The sequence below is a fragment of the Anopheles moucheti genome, chromosome 3, assembly GCF_943734755.1.
Source record: "Anopheles moucheti chromosome 3, idAnoMoucSN_F20_07, whole genome shotgun sequence".
Classification (NCBI taxonomy): Eukaryota; Metazoa; Arthropoda; class Insecta; order Diptera; family Culicidae; genus Anopheles; species Anopheles moucheti.
Genome location: NC_069141.1, coordinates 4,390,177 through 4,406,660, shown reverse-complemented (window position 1 = coordinate 4,406,660; position 16,484 = coordinate 4,390,177). Strand labels below are relative to the sequence as shown.

The 16,484-nt window shown below is 46.1% G+C and overlaps 3 protein-coding genes across 3 annotated transcripts in view; 2 read left to right on the top strand and 1 right to left on the bottom strand.

Annotated features, from left to right (window-relative positions):
- LOC128305001 (phosphopentomutase) overlaps positions 1 to 16,484 on the bottom strand; it is a 56,428-nt gene that overhangs the window by 33,314 nt on the left and 6,630 nt on the right. The window lies entirely within an intron of this gene.
- LOC128305841 (uncharacterized) lies at positions 1,551 to 8,475 on the top strand. Its single transcript, XM_053043459.1, has 5 exons — positions 1,551 to 1,986; positions 3,636 to 3,790; positions 5,769 to 5,771; positions 6,561 to 7,043; positions 8,410 to 8,475. Exons 1-5 carry the CDS (start codon positions 1,551 to 1,553, stop codon positions 8,473 to 8,475), a joined length of 1,143 nt encoding a protein of 380 aa, XP_052899419.1.
- Positions 10,962 to 14,890, top strand: LOC128305002 (uncharacterized). Its single transcript, XM_053042271.1, has 4 exons — positions 10,962 to 12,011; positions 13,007 to 13,159; positions 13,532 to 13,715; positions 13,797 to 14,890. The coding sequence occupies exons 1-4, from the start codon at positions 11,466 to 11,468 to the stop codon at positions 14,258 to 14,260; spliced, it is 1,347 nt and encodes a 448-aa protein (XP_052898231.1). The 5' UTR covers positions 10,962 to 11,465; the 3' UTR covers positions 14,261 to 14,890.

The following is a 16,484-nucleotide window of genomic DNA, read 5'->3' as shown; positions in this document are numbered from 1 at the left end:
GTTTGTAACATAAACTAAATTCAACAGTTATTTTACGTCATTATACCCATTATCATTGCGTTAATTTTATAAACATGTTTGTTATAAAATGCGAACGATATTACTAAATGATTCATATACAACCTACAGCATTATCGATCTAATGAACACGACAAACCCTCGAAACAAGACTGCGTATTCTATCAACAACAACCTTATATTTTCGATGTAACGAAGGAGAGATGGCAAACTAACGACGTATAGATACTAAGGTGCTTGGTAGGACAGCAACAAGCATTTATTGCAAAGCTGTTAATCATTCTGCATACACCTTATTTCACTCAAGTGTCAAACGCCTTTGGGAGTACGAATGATAATATTTGTGTAGAGACCCTGTGATAACAGTTCAGAGATGAGCAAATTCTGCAACAATATGCTACGCGTCGTTTAATATTGACGGCCTTTGTCGATCGGCAAACTAAGCGACCATCCGAAGAGACAGAGAGAGAGAGAGAAAGAGAGAGACGCGCTTCGCAAGAAAGGAAAATAAAATCCCTAATCCCTAACACTATCTCCCCCAAGAGTGCAGCCATTTATATCCAGCGCAATAAACGAGGCAAACCCCACAAGTTTTTCCCACTTGACCGTTATAACCGCCGCACTGCAATCGGCCGCCAGCTGGAAACGCAGGCTAAAAAATGGTGTCATCTTACTCACCACCGCGTGTGTTACCATGCCTTGCCGAATCTTTTCAATCCAATCGTTCGCCTGCGCGTTACCACCGACCGAACGGGTAACAAAATGGCTGGCCACGGGCGCGAAAAGCGGTTGACAGCAAACCGTCAAGCGCCTAGCCATATATCCTGGGTCCTGTGTGCTCGATGTGTCAAACCGCGGCCGCGGGCACAGTACTCGGCCGGCAAGCAACAGGTCCGGATCTGGATACAGCAAGCAGCTGTGCCAGGGCCAAAAACCGTTCGCCAGCAATACTTCGGTCGGTGGATTTGTGTGATAAAGCTCGTACGCGCGATCTCTTCCCGGCGTGGATATGCAAAAGCGCACACGCGGGAAGAGAGATATGGATTATGGTGGATCATATTTCACGAGATTACTATTCACCTAGGCTCGGAAGACGGACGGCCAGCTGGCCGGTGCGACGGGTTGTCGTCTGAAGGTTGCGTACGTTGACGATCTTGCTCTTTTGGGTATTCCGGCGTAGTGTAACACAGCTGACAGTGGTTTTACGGTGATATGACAGTAGCGTTAAGTGCTTCCACGATGCGAGATGATAATTAGATCCGCTGACAAATGCTGTCGTTAACAATTACCTTAACTAATTCGCGTGCAATTGTGAAGGTTGGTAGCGGTGCCCATTTCTTCGATGTAACGAGTACACATCGACCAATTCCCGGCACAACGCCGACCGATGTAGACCAACCGATCTGATCGTCACCCGTGCGTGGAACTGTTCCATTTGTTGCATTCTCCCAGGAGTGCTTTAGAATACGTGATTTTCGGATTTCCCGGTGTGTTCCCGGACACGCAACTGTGCGACGCGTATCAAGTGCCAAATGTCCCCCGCAATGCAGTCGGAAAGTGTTGCAGAAGAGACACCGCTCGAACCAACCACCGAACAACCGTCGGCAATGGATCACCGGCGCAATCGGTGCCGGAAGCGTCTACTACACCTCGGGGACAGTCTGTTTTCACTGTTCGTGATAACGCCGCTGGTCGTAGCACATTGGCGCGGAACGTGGGGCTGGATGGATCTGAATGGGTCACACTTTCCCGCTTGGTTGTGCTTTGTGCTGGGGTTCACCCTGCACACGACGTTCGCACTGCTGCGGGAACCATTGAATGCCGCGCTAGCCCTTGCCCGGAATGCACCGAAAAATCGCTGGAAAACGGTGAAACAGTGGCTGGTCAGTCGGATGTACACGTACGCGTTCAGTATGGCCTGTTTGATGCATTGGCGCGGTGGATGGAATGTGATGGAGTTGTACTTTGGTGAGTTACCTTATCGCCTCCAGCGGGTAAAATCCCGTCCGACAGCAAGACAAGAAGAGTTCTAAAATGTAAATTAGTGGTTTGCACCGGTAATGGATATGTATGCATAATCATAGACAAGCTTGATCATTAGAGCAATTAGTGGAATATATACATATATCAAGCAAACGCACTTAACCACGTGTTTCCAGGTGTTGACGCAACGCTTGGAGTAGAATAAAATTCTTGTGTACATTTAAATATGCGATCAACATTCTCTATTACATAAAAATGTATATAAAATAGTTAAACAGTAAGAAAATTAAAATATAAATTCTATTTCAAAGTGCCATAATTTTGGAGCGCACTGTATCTTCAAACTGTCATCAGTGAAGAATTTTACAATTGTAAAACAACTATTGGAGTCGTTTTTTTAAATACTTAATATCAGCAATGCACGATCGATACTTTGATGAGTTGCGCAATATTATACACGTGACATTCTAGGCAAATCAAATAACGTTAAAGCTCCGGCAAAGCAGCAGGACCGAGGGGAACTGTACCCGCCTCCATTTATAATTGCCGTACCATTCATAACGCATAACGAGCCCAACAGCAGCCCTTACACTTGATGAGTATTTATCAACGCGGGTGTTTTTGTGCTGGAAGATTAAATCCACGGCAAATCTCCTCTCGCCGATCTCGTCCCCACCTCCCACGCCCATTTTTCACCCACGCGAGCGCTCTTCGCTGCACAACTCGTTCCAACTGTCCGCTTGCAATGACATCATAAATTAACCTGTAAAAGCTACATCCATTTTATAGCTGGTTCCCATTTATTCTCGCTTTGCTAAAAATAGTGACACCGTGCAGTAGTAAAAACGAATTTCCACTCCCTGCGCGTGGACCATTGCTGTTGTCATTGTTCATCCTCGATTGAGTGCCAGCTTTCAACAGGGTTGCCAGTTTACCTCCCCCCGGAACGCGTTCATTTTTATCCTGTTTTTTTTGCATTTAACGGATAGCTTTGGAGAAAATAACAGTACAACCACCTATCAGGTACGATCCGGCGTAGAACGCAGCTGAATGTATGCTGCCAATCAACCGTTGTGGCTATTTTACACACATTACGTACACACAATTACGCGATACCGTGACGATAGTGTAATTGCAGCCACGTTCTCGGCCAGCCGGCCGCCACAAACGACTCCGCTGTTGGCAGGTCTCGAGCACAATTGCTACCATTAGCACCATTTAGCTCGCGTGTTTGAGGTTCAAACGCCGGTGGGAAGGTATATTGGCGCAGGGGGGGTCCCCATACCATGTCTAGCGATCTCTAATCGATTATTTAATCGTTAATTAAATCGCCAATATGTAATATGTACGCAGTGCGTTTTGCAGGCCCTTGAGAACGCGTTGCTGGCATGGAAAAGAGTGCACTTCCTTACAGCGTGCTGATGTTTCTATCCCATTATCATACGTGGTGACAATTCTAGTTTGTTTAGCTCATTCCGACACACACATACAATGGATTCGCATTTTATGTGCATCCTGCCATTTGATTGCCTTTCCATTCAGCTGTCGGTTTTGTGTAATCATCATCCTCTTACCCTAACGTGGTGCGTTTTTTCTCTCTCTCTCCCTCTCTCATTTTCATCTTCCATTCGCAGCGTTCAATCTTCTGCCGGCCCTGTCCATATCCGCGCTCTGTCTCGTGGGTCTGGTGTGGGCCAAATCGGTCCGAAATTTACTAGCGCCACCATTCATCATCCTCACCGATCGAAAGGAGGCACTGTTTAACTTTCCGACGCGCTTCAGGATGAAGGTAAATATTAGCAAACTATTAAATCGATTACGCGCCATCGAAAACGCGCCTCGAGAGGAACCACCACAGCTTTTGGCTTTTGTTTTGGGTTTCTGTGTGTCGTGAGGGGAGTGGGAAGATAGGGTTGGACAGCAGACTATGGTTCGACCTCGAAACGTTTGTTTTGAAGCGCAGAACTCATCAGAGAAATTAAGACAGCCATCAGTCACCGGTTAGCTCTTATGGTCGATATAAACATATTACTTAAGGAGTTTAAATAGCATACATTAAAGGAGATACCAGCATAGTAAACATAGGATAACTATGTTTATACAGAACGTATGTAACTTTCCTTTAGGAAAAATCCCGTTCTCTGTATTACTTCATAAGCTTCACACGTTGCTCTAGCCAGAAGCAAGCGACATGCACGAATTGCATGGGAATTCAAACCCGGGCAGCTAGCAGTCTACAAAATTACGTTCAAAAAGTTGGTTAAGTCGTTCAGAAATCGTATTTGGACCAAACTCTCATACGTTCTGGTACATCGTCCTGCTGAACACTGTGCTGAGAAAAACAAACAAGCAGAAGATAATGACGTACAAATGTGTATTCGAAATTATCGTAGCTTTTATATTCAATATCTACCACTTGAGCACTATACCGCTGGCAGTAGCTCCTCCGTTTGATTAATTAATTTTTAATGATCAATTAACAAATCTCATGAAACTCTTGGGGTGAAAATAACATTTCTCAATGCATCATAAAACACCCATAAAGCACTGCACATACTGCACTCTACAGAAGGACCAATGCGTTAACTGCCAGGAAATAAACTCCCTGGCAAACACTCGAACGACGTCAATTTCTTCCGGATCTCAAACACACAATACACGACAAGCACCGAATGCATGACGCTTTCCAGTGAAACATGATCGATCATAAACGGTGAGGCAGATAACAGATCGATTGACAATGATGCTAAATTAAAAGGCGCCGACCAGGGTTTATCATCGCGCGTAAAACAGTCCGCGTACGGTTCGCTTTTTGTCTCTTTGGCATCTTATTCCCCCCGAGGTACACAAGGCGATCACGTGTTGGGTCTATAATGTTCCAAGGAGCGTCGTTATTTTTAAACCCACAACCATCGATTGTGTTGCTGTGTGATATCTCACCTGCAATGAAATGGGGAAAAGCGTGTGAAAATCATGATATTGATAATCAGCAACTCATTCCTCAAGTCGAACATTCTTGTATTTTCTTAATATAAACAATTCTTCAGATGAGAAAGTCTGGCCTTTTTTCTTCTATTATATCCAAATTGATCTCCTGATTGCCTACTTTACGGGGTTTTATTATCGTGCCGATAACAAAGTATGAAAACCCAATGACAGACTTAAGCCTTGATGGTTTGACGATAGAAAGTGCTTCGTAAACGAACCTTCGTGAAATCAATCACCCAAGCAGGCCACGATCTCGTCATGATTTGCTTTGTTTCGCACTCTGTGTGCTCATTTTTGTTGGAAAATTTCGCACAAGCAGCTGTGACCCTTGCGACGTCGTTAATGAGTGCGCATCGGTAGTGTCCGCTCGTAGCGACCGATTGGACACCTTTCCAGTTGGAAATCAAATCATGCCATGGATTAGATAACCCGGAACAATGCGACAGTTGTGTCTGCGTCCGCCACCATACGCTGTGCGAGATTGCAGATGCTCGCGTGCGAAAAAGCTTATCTTTTGTCGTGACAGAGATAGTTCTATGGTGGAGAAGGGAGCCATATGCAAAATTTTCCTGTTGCGGACAGTATGGAATCGATACGAAATTTGTTTTATGTACTGTGTACCAGGTACGTAATAGTGACGCACCGATGAATCTGACAAATTTGCTCATTATCGCTTCGAAACTTATCATTCCGCCTCGTATTTCTCCAATCGCATTTGTTCAAGAAGGTATTATCGCGTAGGAGGGTGGATCCAGGATCCACCGAAGTGTCACGCTCAGGGCGTGGTAGGCTCGTGGGATGCAGAGCCACTCGCGGTGATAAGACCGCGGACGCAACCGCACACTGTGGCCACAACAATCTTATCGATACCCATCTGGGTGTAGCAGATCTCTAAGACAGCTGCATCTTACACACCTCGGCACCTGACAGCATCTCTAGAGACGCTCTGTCAGACACCCTCTTTCGGTTGGGTAGACGAATGGACACGAGGTCCACGGAAAGGGCACCGACTGCCCATACGTTGGCACATAAACAAAGCCACCACGATGAAACTATAAAACCATTGACATACTTCCGACCGTCAGTCTTCCAATCGGTGTCGGCTCGGGGTGCAGCAGCAGTCGAGAGTGCGATTAGCGTGCGCAGTCAGTGACAACAGTGCGTCTGAAGAAGCATCCACGCTCGGCAGCGAACATCAAACATCCGTGTCCAGTGTGTGGCCTCAAGTACGCTGGAGAAGTCAGTGCGACGCCATTGCGTCTAGTGTTCCGTAGCGATAGTGCTACCTTCGTGCATGTGAATGTACAGCAACAGGACTAAACGGCCAAGAACACGCCCAACCAGTGCTAGAGTGCGTGAAAGATTTGGGACATTTTTGTGCGGAGGGCAAGAGTACCGGTCGAAAGATCCAGATACCTGAACAAGCTCACTCGCGTCGAAAGTTCGTTCCCTATTCGCGTGTCTCTGCCGGATATCTCGTTGTCGCTGCGTGTCTTCATAAGTTCTGCAGTATGCGTGGTAGTTTCCTGAGGCTCGACCAGATCACCGGCAGTGCCCGCAAGACATTCGAGAACGATGATCCGAAGGTGCCGGATATCGTCAACAACATCTATGCAGCGCTCGTGATCGGTCCATTAGTCATATGCTTCTGGCGTGGCACTTGGAACCTGATGGACAGGCTGCTCTTCCCGCAGAATGAAGAGCTGCGCATGATCGCCCTACTGGTGGCCGGTTTCGGAGGACATCTGCTGTTTATGCTATTGCAGACGAAACTGCAACGGTGGCTCGATGTCGAGGAACGGCCGGTATCGTTCTACCTGCTGTCGCGCATCTACACATACGTTTACGGTTCCATGTGTGTCGCTACTTGGCGCGGTGGGTGGATAATGATCGATCGCTACTCACCACCGAGCTTGGTGTTCTTTATCGAGGCATCCATAGTGGCCCTGCTGCTGTTGGGCTCGGTGCAGAGCTTTTGCAACGTTGCCGGGGCACCATTTGTCAATGATTCACCGGACGGTTACTTTGACGTTACGACGTACTTCAAATCAAAGGTAAGCTTCTGCCAGCGAGGTGTCGATCATCGCTAACGTCCCGAAGCCCCAAACCCGGGGCCCTCATCCCTATGTTGCGGGGGAATTTTCCCTTATCTATTGCACGCCTTAAGCTGCCACTCGTTCGATGTGGGAGGAGATTTTGCTATTGGTTCAATCGGTTGCTACCGAGGGATACATATCTACCTACTTGATCTACTTTGCGATTTGTTTATGACGAGCTGGCTGATGGTTTATTTGACCGAAGAACTACAAGTGTTCTGCGGTGAATTCTCAAATGTTTTATAATCTACAGTGTCTAAGGCCTCTTGTGCAATGAAATGTACATTAATCTTGCTAGTGAAAGGGACACACAGCGATGATCCATAGTATGCGTGATAGGACAGTTACATATTACTGCAACCCATGCCGTTGTAAACATTCAATGAACCGAGTGGAATTTTACCTTGAAAGTATTTAATCACACTCCACATGCACCGATGCACCCTACCAACCCATCATCAAACCGTCAATGCGCCGTATTTGTAATCAACATGGAAAATTTTCCATCTCCGGCTATCGGGAACTGGCCACCGTGTTCGTGCGTGGTGTGCTGATACGGGGCAAGAAACCGCTCTGTCAAATTCTCCGGTTCGTCAGCCGCGGCGCACCGGACCTACGCCAAATCACGGCACCCAGAACGCATCAGCGTGCGTGCACTGCACGGGCTCCCTTACGCGACACTCACTCGACACCGGCAGTGTGCAGGCGGGACTGATCGCTTTATTGCCCTGATAACGCGCCAGTATGCGTTTGATAGTCGGGTACGACCTAGACGATGCTCTCGCTTTGCTCTCCGCGATGTCACGCGCACATCCGAGCCGCTCATCAGATGCGTGAGACGACGCACGTTACCGCGGCCCTTCCTGCGCTCGTTTCGGTGCACAGGGACGCAGCATCATCTGCGGCATCGAGTGACCCAACACAGACCCATTGCGTACACACGATCATGAAGCCAAACAAATCAAAGCTTCCGTTTTCGGTCGGAACGTTTCTCCGGTTCGTCGAGAATTTGTCACGAGATCTTCTGTACACTAGTGTGCTATTTCACCGGGATGAGATGAGCATAAATCCCTTGTTCAAATATTTTTCTTCACAAAATAAGTTTACAACGGGAAGCACTGGAATATTCTACTTTCAGTCAGAACAACTATTTTTCATCTAGAATGTTCATGTACCCATGAAGCTATGTTTCTGAACCACGGAGTTGTAGAGGTTATCAGAAGCTAAACAAGTAATTGTCATTATTGTCGCAAGGATTGACATTTGCCACTTCAGATCTAGACACCAAGATTCTTTTTTTTAGAATTTCTTACACTAACCCTAGTCTAATTTGGTACTGGAGGTTAAGAAAAAGGTTAAGTTGCGTCGGCATGTAGCACCAAATTCCTGACTCTAACAGAACCTGGAATGCTAAATTCTAGGTTAGATCAAGCGTTCAGCTAAATAAGAACCGTTCCGTAAGAATTGTTGACAACACAGAGACTAATAACTAGAAGCCTCTGTCCACTTCGGCATCTTGAGACATGGGAACTTGTCCGAGATTCCAAATTTAGGTCTTTAGAATTAATGTAACTAATTCTCGGTGATGAATTGCTCACGGATATTCTTAGATCATTCAAGAATCCTCATCTCACTAAAGAATTATACACTAACGTTCTAAGAGCATTCAAGAATCAAATGTCAAACGGAGGTGACGATCTCTAGGGTTCTAGATCCAGCTGTAATGAGGAGAATTGCACGATGCAACGACAGATGCATTCAGACTCCCCTAAACGCATTTGGACACCGTTCCAAAAAAAAAAACGCTTCATACGCCGACGAACCTCCATGTGTGATTGTTGAAGTGCAAACCTCGGACAAACATCGTTACAAATTTCGCAAGATCCAACCACAACACATTTCGGAACGTCAACAAATCTTTGCATGGCGTTACACACATCAGTAGCACGGTGCACAGATATGGTTGCATTGCCCCGGGGCATGGTTTGCAGTTGCAAGGCGTACAAATAATCACTACCGCTGCCCAACCGGTAGGGTTTTGTACCGATCTAGAACTAGTAACTCGGTGGTGCTGTAGTGTAGCACTGAAGCCGACTAAACCGGACCAACATGGGGTCTCACTGAACGGGACGGCGGCAATGCGCTAGAACGCAATCACGCACATCATGGAAAGGGACACCGCCATCAGTTGTCGGTGTGTGCGAAAGTCAGATCACTCCAGATCAACTATATCCATTTTGTCTCACTCGTACACGCACACACATTCGACACTGGTGTGGAACAATGGGGATAGAATGGGGATGTTTAGCTCGAAGATCCCTACCCGTTCGGTGGCGGTGGTAGTTCTCTCGTCAGCTGCGATGACGACTACGATCGCATTCTGGCGACAGTGGCGCATAAACGTCCTACACACTCGTGTACCAAGCAGACGGGAACTGTACGCCGTGCGGCAAAAGCCAAACCCGACCAGTCCCGCGTCCAGTTTGATTAGAACAATTTGGATGATAACAGTCCATTCCCGATCTACGGCTGATTCGGATGATTCGGGCTAATCTGATTACTCGATCCCGTGCTGCCAACCGATCGGTACCGCATCGGACGCTGCCCGTGGGCTACGTTTAACGGCCATTACCGCGAAATCCTGCGTGCCAATAGCGTATTCTAGCGAGCAAGGATACGATCGGTGCGGATGTAGCAAACATATTTTTGAGCCTTCACCCGTGAACGCCATGTAGTGTGTCGGTACCATCGCTGTGTCGTTCGTTCTGTAACGCTGGATAGTGCGTGTCGGGTGACATCAGAGTGCGCCGAAAGTGACCAAGCGCGTACGGATATCAATTGGATTAGCATTAAATTGAACGCAGCACATTAGCGCACCGGGGCCCAGGGTGCCCATTACAAGTGATTTATTCAAATTATGAGCCGCAAAAAGTTGCGCTACACACTGTCGCCTAACGGTCCGAAGCCCGGTGTGCTGTGCGATTCCCAAGGTTGTTTCTAAACGGTGCTTGCGGGAAGCATTCTTTGCGTTTTATGCGATTATACTAGTTAGTGTTTCTTTTTTTTTCTTTGGTAAGAAATTAGAGATCTCAACCGGAAAGGTAGTGTACTAGTGCGATTTGATGTGAAAAGTGCAAAATTAATGCGACCAGCATGACAAGTTGATCATTACCATCACACAGCAGCTCACGGTGGGAATTGTTTAGTGAAGTAACCGATAACGCTTTAGATCGTTCCAGGTTTTATTGCACGCCATACTTATATTTATCGTGCTATATAGACTTGTTATCAGCCGCTACTAGGGAAGCCCATTTCGGTGACTTGTTGCCGATAGCAACAAATACCTGAATAGCTCAATTGGTATATTCTTAAATCAAAGCGCTCCATAACAGATCGATACAGCTTTGAAAAGGTGTCATAAAGATACCACTTTAAAAGACCATCTTCCATTCCAATCTTATCCAGTATTTCATACTCAGTTGCAACTGGAAGATTTGACTTTAGGCTACCTTTAAAAGACCATATGAGATCTTGAATTCGGATCTTACTAGGATCAACTGGAGGACTTGATTATTTAGCCTACCTTGATAACAACTCCCAAAATCTCGCTCCAGTTTGCTCGTTTTACCCGGAACATCGGTGTCTTTTTTGAGTGGGAAGTTACTCCACATCAGGAAGAAATCATACGCTACGCTTATCAGCACTCTATCAGCTTATCAAATTTGGGGAAACATTGCCTTGCACCTTCTTATAAATACACTCTTTCGTACCGGTACTCCTACAGTGTTGTTGTCATTTATGGTGGTAATGATCAAGCCCGGACATCCTTCCTGACCGTGAAATGTAGCGCGCCACGGTTCTCACAGGGAGAGTACACCAGAAAGGTCGAAAAAAAACATCATGTGCCTTAGTTTTCGTACTCCACAGCTCCAGTGACTCACTTGGCAGTGCGTACTGCGTACTTGTTTGCGCTGGATGACGTTGCGAAGGTGTTGGTTGATTGGTGGTGCTGTGACGTGCTCTCGGTACAATTGCTAGCGACAAAACAGACGGGCTGGAAATGAGTTGAACGTGTCGGGGTTTTGGGTCGCGATTGTCCAAACGTAGTATCGTTGCGAGCGCATCTGGTAGTGTACCAACGCCACGGAACTACGGTAAGCGTATGCTGTGCCGCAAGTGGATAAGAAAAAGTGAATGTACAACTCGGACGCAAGGAACGTCGGTGTGGCGTATCGATAGCGCCACGCTACTACTGCACTAATTACCGGGTACGCGTCGGCACCGACGGGTGTTTCCTAGTGCGTACGGTGGTGTGTGGAGAAGAAGATCACGATCAGGGTTTCCGAGTACATCCACTTCCGAACGGTACGCGGGGGCAGTATGCGGGGTAGCATCGCCGGCATTGAGGACGGTATCACCGGCATACCGTTCAAACCTAGCTACCACGGGTTGGTGCTCGAGCTGATCGACTACCTGTATGCGTCGCTGGTTGTGGCCCCGCTAGTGGTATGCTACTGGCGGGGGACCTGGAACTTGATGGGCGAGTACATCTACCCATCCGACCTGACCACCAGCCTGATCGTGTCGCTTGCCATCGGCATCGTGGGCCATATCGTGTTCAACATCTTCCAGTCGACGCTGCGGCAGTATCTGAACGCGGACAAGCACCGGATAGCGTACTACATTGGGTCGCGCATGTACACCACCATCTACGGGGCGGTATGCGTGAACTGTTGGCGTGGCGGCTGGCAGCTGATCGACCTGTACACAACACACGACGTCCTGTACGTGGTGCTAATCACGCTGGGCTGCCTCTTTATCCTCGCCTGTCTCAAGGGTGTGCGCAATGTGATGGGGACACCGTTTCTCATCGTCAACGACTCGAGACGGGAGTACTTTGACGTACCGACGTACTTCAAGCTAACGGTGAGCAGCATGTACATTGTGTGCCGCGAGGATTCTGCACGCTTCTCACTGAAATCCCCCCAGTGGAACTCTTCTTCGTATTAGATAATTCATTAACCAGTGTTTATATTTATCAAACGATACTTGAAACAGCTTTACAGCGAGATGTTTTCCACTTTACAAAACAGATAACCGGAATAATAAAACGTGATAAACAACAGACCACAAAATAGGAAGAATCAACAATACAAACCGTTGGCCGAGTACAGGGGTTAGGGCTATACAGCTGCAAATAAATTGCATCCTTGCCTACGGCCAATCTACTCATCACTAATCATTTAAGCATTTTTAAGTGTTTACTTCCTTATCATGTCCGTAGGTAGTGCCTTTAATTGTTTGACTCGCATACCAGGCGCTCGCTTACCGTTAAGCCGTGCCATAGCTGCATGCATTACATCGGATCTGTGGTAACACGTGCAGCAGGCCATTCTCCAAATAGAATTGTCCTTCGGGATGATTCCTACCTTCCGTCTAATTCCGTTCATTATTCTATCTTGCATACGGAAGACATCGCATGTCTAAATTTCAAAGGGTTTGCAGGGATAACTGATGGTTTCTTGAAGAGTGGCTCAAGAATTTTACATTTGCAATTACATTTGTACAATACAATTGTATAATATTGTACAATTTGTATATAAATTTCGAAAATAACAATATAGACAACTATTCGCAAAACTTGTAACCTAAAACCTTCTATTAATAAAACATATTCAATCAAATGAAAAGGTTCTTATCATTTAATTGAATTTACAACATTGCAGCGATAACAAAAGTCCCCAATGAAATGCACGCTATTGAGGCTATTGATAAGCAAGTGATGGAAATCATTTGTAGCATTCCACACCCCGTCTTGATTTACACATGCTTTAAGGTTGTTGATAATCGCTGTTAAGCATCTGTCAGGCCTTGAGAAAACTAACAATACATCCATCTGTGCTTGTCTTTCCTTTTCGCAGGGCTCGAAAGATCCAGGACTTTACGTGCTGGACTGCATGTTTAGCGTTTTGGTGATCGGTTCGCTGGTGGTGTTCGTATGGCGTGGCCTTTGGGTACTTCTGGACATGAAGCTCTTCCCAGAAGATCATGGCACATCGGCCTGGGCATCCATAGTAAGTAATCGCACACCGCAGATGGCTTTGAATAGCGCATTCAAAACTGGTTGGAGATGTAAAATTGCTCCCTTGGTTGATCCGAACGCAGCCTAACAACAGCAAATGAACAGCGAAAACCGCTAATGAAGTGACAAAAGAAAACCAATCGAGCGAACTACACGGTTTTCGTAATTGAATCAAGGCGTTCATCATTGTCACCTTTATGGGCACCATCAATCGGACCAACAAAGCGGAAGCTATTTTGGATCTCCAATTCTATCGCACTATTGCACTGCAAAAGGCGCAAGATATGTTTGTAAGAGCTGTACAATCAGCCGAACGAAAGGTCGATTTTGCTCATCCTTCTGTACCATTCTATGGTTTTGCTAGATTATTGGTTACGGTGTGACCGGGGTGACCTTCTCGCTGCAGCCGCTCATGCGGTGGACCTGTGACCGGTTGACCGGTTTCTGGCGCGTGGTCGTCGCAGATATGTTCCTATTCTTCAGCTTCATTGGCACAATCAACGTGTGGCGAGGTATCTGGCAAGCGCTCGATACATTCTTTCTGCCCAGTAAGTTCACAGCGATGCATATCACTGTATCACGAGAGATATTAATGATCTTTTGTTTGGTCCGTGTACGTTCTTCCCCAGACGAACCACTGCTGAGCAACTGGATAACGCACGGTGCTGCGCTACTGCTGCTGATACTGCTGAACTGCTCCAACTCCGTGCTGGTGCGCGGTGTTTACATCGACGCGGAAGAACCAGCCGGCCAGTGTGTCGTGTTCCCCGTCTACTACATCAGGCTGTTCTTCCAGAAGGAGCGCAAGAAGAAGCAACGGCGTCTGTTCGATGCACTCGAGCGGGCGGATCTTAACAGTACCGGCGGTGTGCTACAGGATAAGAAGCATCATCATCAACAGCATCAGCTCCCACAGCAGCAGCAGCAGCAACAGCAGCAGCAAAAGGAGCCACAAAAGGAGCCCCAGCATCATCATCACATCACTGCAGACCAGAATCATCAGGTGATCCGCAACCTGGAAGCCGTGCCCTTAACGATAATAGACGATCCAAAGAGTAATGGTGATCACAGTAGTCAAGCGCCTAGAATGTAAGCCTACCCCGTAAGAAGCACCTGGACCCTAGAACCTAAAAGAAGCACTGAGGTTAACTCAATAGCCGGGCTATTGAAGCACGAACCGCATGTAGAACAGCAACCAAACACTTCTCCTTGTATAATGTATTTTCTTACCGCGTAATACCGAGACTTCCTACACAGGTTATGCATTCCACGCAAAGTATTGAATTGCTTAAATACAATTAATATTATTATTTCTTCAGCACAAGACCACTTCCCACACTTCAAGAATACAACCAGCAATGAACTCTGGTTCGCAACATTTATGCATGTAGTGTCGTTTATACGTATAGGTCCTTAAACACAAGACAAAAACCCAGCACCCTAGACCTAAGTCTCGGAAAACCTAGCAGTATACCTTGAATGAAGATGAATGTTTTAGCCGTGTAAGTGACCATTAGGCGTATTAGGATGTGTTTTATTATTTTGTTCCGTAATCGATTAAGGACTCATACTCGCTAAATAGGCCGGCTCTGCTGAAGTACGTGCGCTACTAAAATTTAACCATTAAGTTAGCGATCGTGTTGCGTCTTGAGTATTAAGACACAGACGCTCCTATTTATGAATGGAACCTAATTCGTTTTGTAAATATAGCCCAGAATCGAAATCGTCACTCCAAATCGTACATTGTTTGCTAGAATTGAAGTTCGTATCAGTGCTTCAAACCATTCCACCAACCTTATCCGAAACTGATTAGTTATTTTTTTTTTTAAACAGCTCTTCACTTTTCATTCTTTTTTTAACAACAAAGCATAAAAGACGTAAATACAATCTCTCATAAAGACAATCTGCCAAAGTAACAGCAACAGCAACCAAGAGCTAAAACGGAAAAGCATTCCAATTTAATTAATGACTACAAATAAGAAAGAGAAGCTGAAACTATCAAATCTAACCGACTAGGAAAAAAAAGGATCAATTGACGTAATTGAAAGCAATACTGATAAGGCTCTTGTTCTAGAACCCTTGCCCGTGAGACATCTGGAGCGAATAGCAAAGAAACGGTGCGAGATTGCGCGATTGGTTAGGCACATGGCGTCACTGGAACTCGTACCGCAGCTTATCCAATCAAAAGTCCAACTAATTCGTTAACAGCAAACGCGTAAGATCAAATTAATTTTACCGATTCGGACAGAACCCGGCACGTACCGTTCCTTGGAACCGTGCGCTTGGAGTGGGTTCTTGACCTTCTCGCTGTTGCGTTAAGTGCGAGACCTTGCGATGAAGTGGTAGACCACGGTATGGGAAGCTTCATTTCATATTCATACACTTGCGCCATTCATTTCGTAAGCGGATATAAGCGATAGTCATTTCAATGTCACACAATTAGGACCACACCGGCCGTATGGCGACGAAACTGTTCGTCATTAGAATTTGCCCGCTTGGATGGAGCCGGCCAAACATAAATCACTTATTGGCAACATGCTGGCAGGCATTCATTGATAAATTGACATACGCCAGCTCGTGTGCACCGGTACGACGTGCCACTGCGGTGTTGGTGGAAATGTAGGGAAAAGTATTAGCCACATCCGGATACCCCTATATGTCGATGTCTAAACGCCGGAAAGGAGTGGCCCTCTCCCTAGCTTTAACTGTACCACGTTGTGACGCTTTCCTGTCATTTATTTAACTTCCCGCACGGTAACCAACGCGGCGGCCCCGTTCTACATGAGATGCGCACATTTTATTGATAGAAATTTTGAAAACGCTAACGCGATCAGTTCTGGGCCACGAATGTTGGTACGCTCCATCTGCGCTTTGGGCAAAATGAATGAACGCAAATGAGCTAATTTTCATTGCGATTCCGTCGGAAGGGCTATTTGTTTATGTCCGTTTCATAATTTACTTTGATTTAATTAGCATTCCGAGAAGAGGGTCTTAACTGGGACAGTGAGTGGAGTGGTTCTATTAAAACCATCATACGGGCTACCAGAGTGCCAGAATGCTGGACGTTTTCAAAAAATTTGGTCATCAAAGTATACATCATGCTTATTTGGTTGTAAAATATGTTGGTTATTATATGGACCTATAAGGAATTTGAAAGTTGCTAGTTATTATCAACTTTTTATCAACTCCTTTGCATTTTCAGGAGAAAGAATTCTTAAGAAATTGTGAATTTGTTTCTTAACAACTAACATGATCTAACTAATCGTATGTTTTTTTCAGTTTCGACGTGCAGCTCGTCATTCGTCGATTGTTATATT

Bases quoted from the DNA above. Each gene is read 5' to 3' on its own strand.
- LOC128305002 (XM_053042271.1), top strand. From the start codon at position 11,466: ATGCGGGGTAGCATCGCCGGCATTGAGGACGGTATCACCGGCATACCG. The intron at 12,012-13,006 runs GTGAGCAGCATG...TCCTTTTCGCAG, and splicing joins CGACGTACTTCAAGCTAACG to GGCTCGAAAGATCCAGGACT. The intron at 13,716-13,796 runs GTAAGTTCACAG...GTTCTTCCCCAG, and splicing joins CGATACATTCTTTCTGCCCA to ACGAACCACTGCTGAGCAAC.
- LOC128305841 (XM_053043459.1), top strand. From the start codon at position 1,551: ATGTCCCCCGCAATGCAGTCGGAAAGTGTTGCAGAAGAGACACCGCTC. The intron at 1,987-3,635 runs GTGAGTTACCTT...TTCCATTCGCAG, and splicing joins TGTGATGGAGTTGTACTTTG to CGTTCAATCTTCTGCCGGCC. The intron at 7,044-8,409 runs GTAAGCTTCTGC...CACTAACCCTAG, and splicing joins CGACGTACTTCAAATCAAAG to TCTAATTTGGTACTGGAGGT.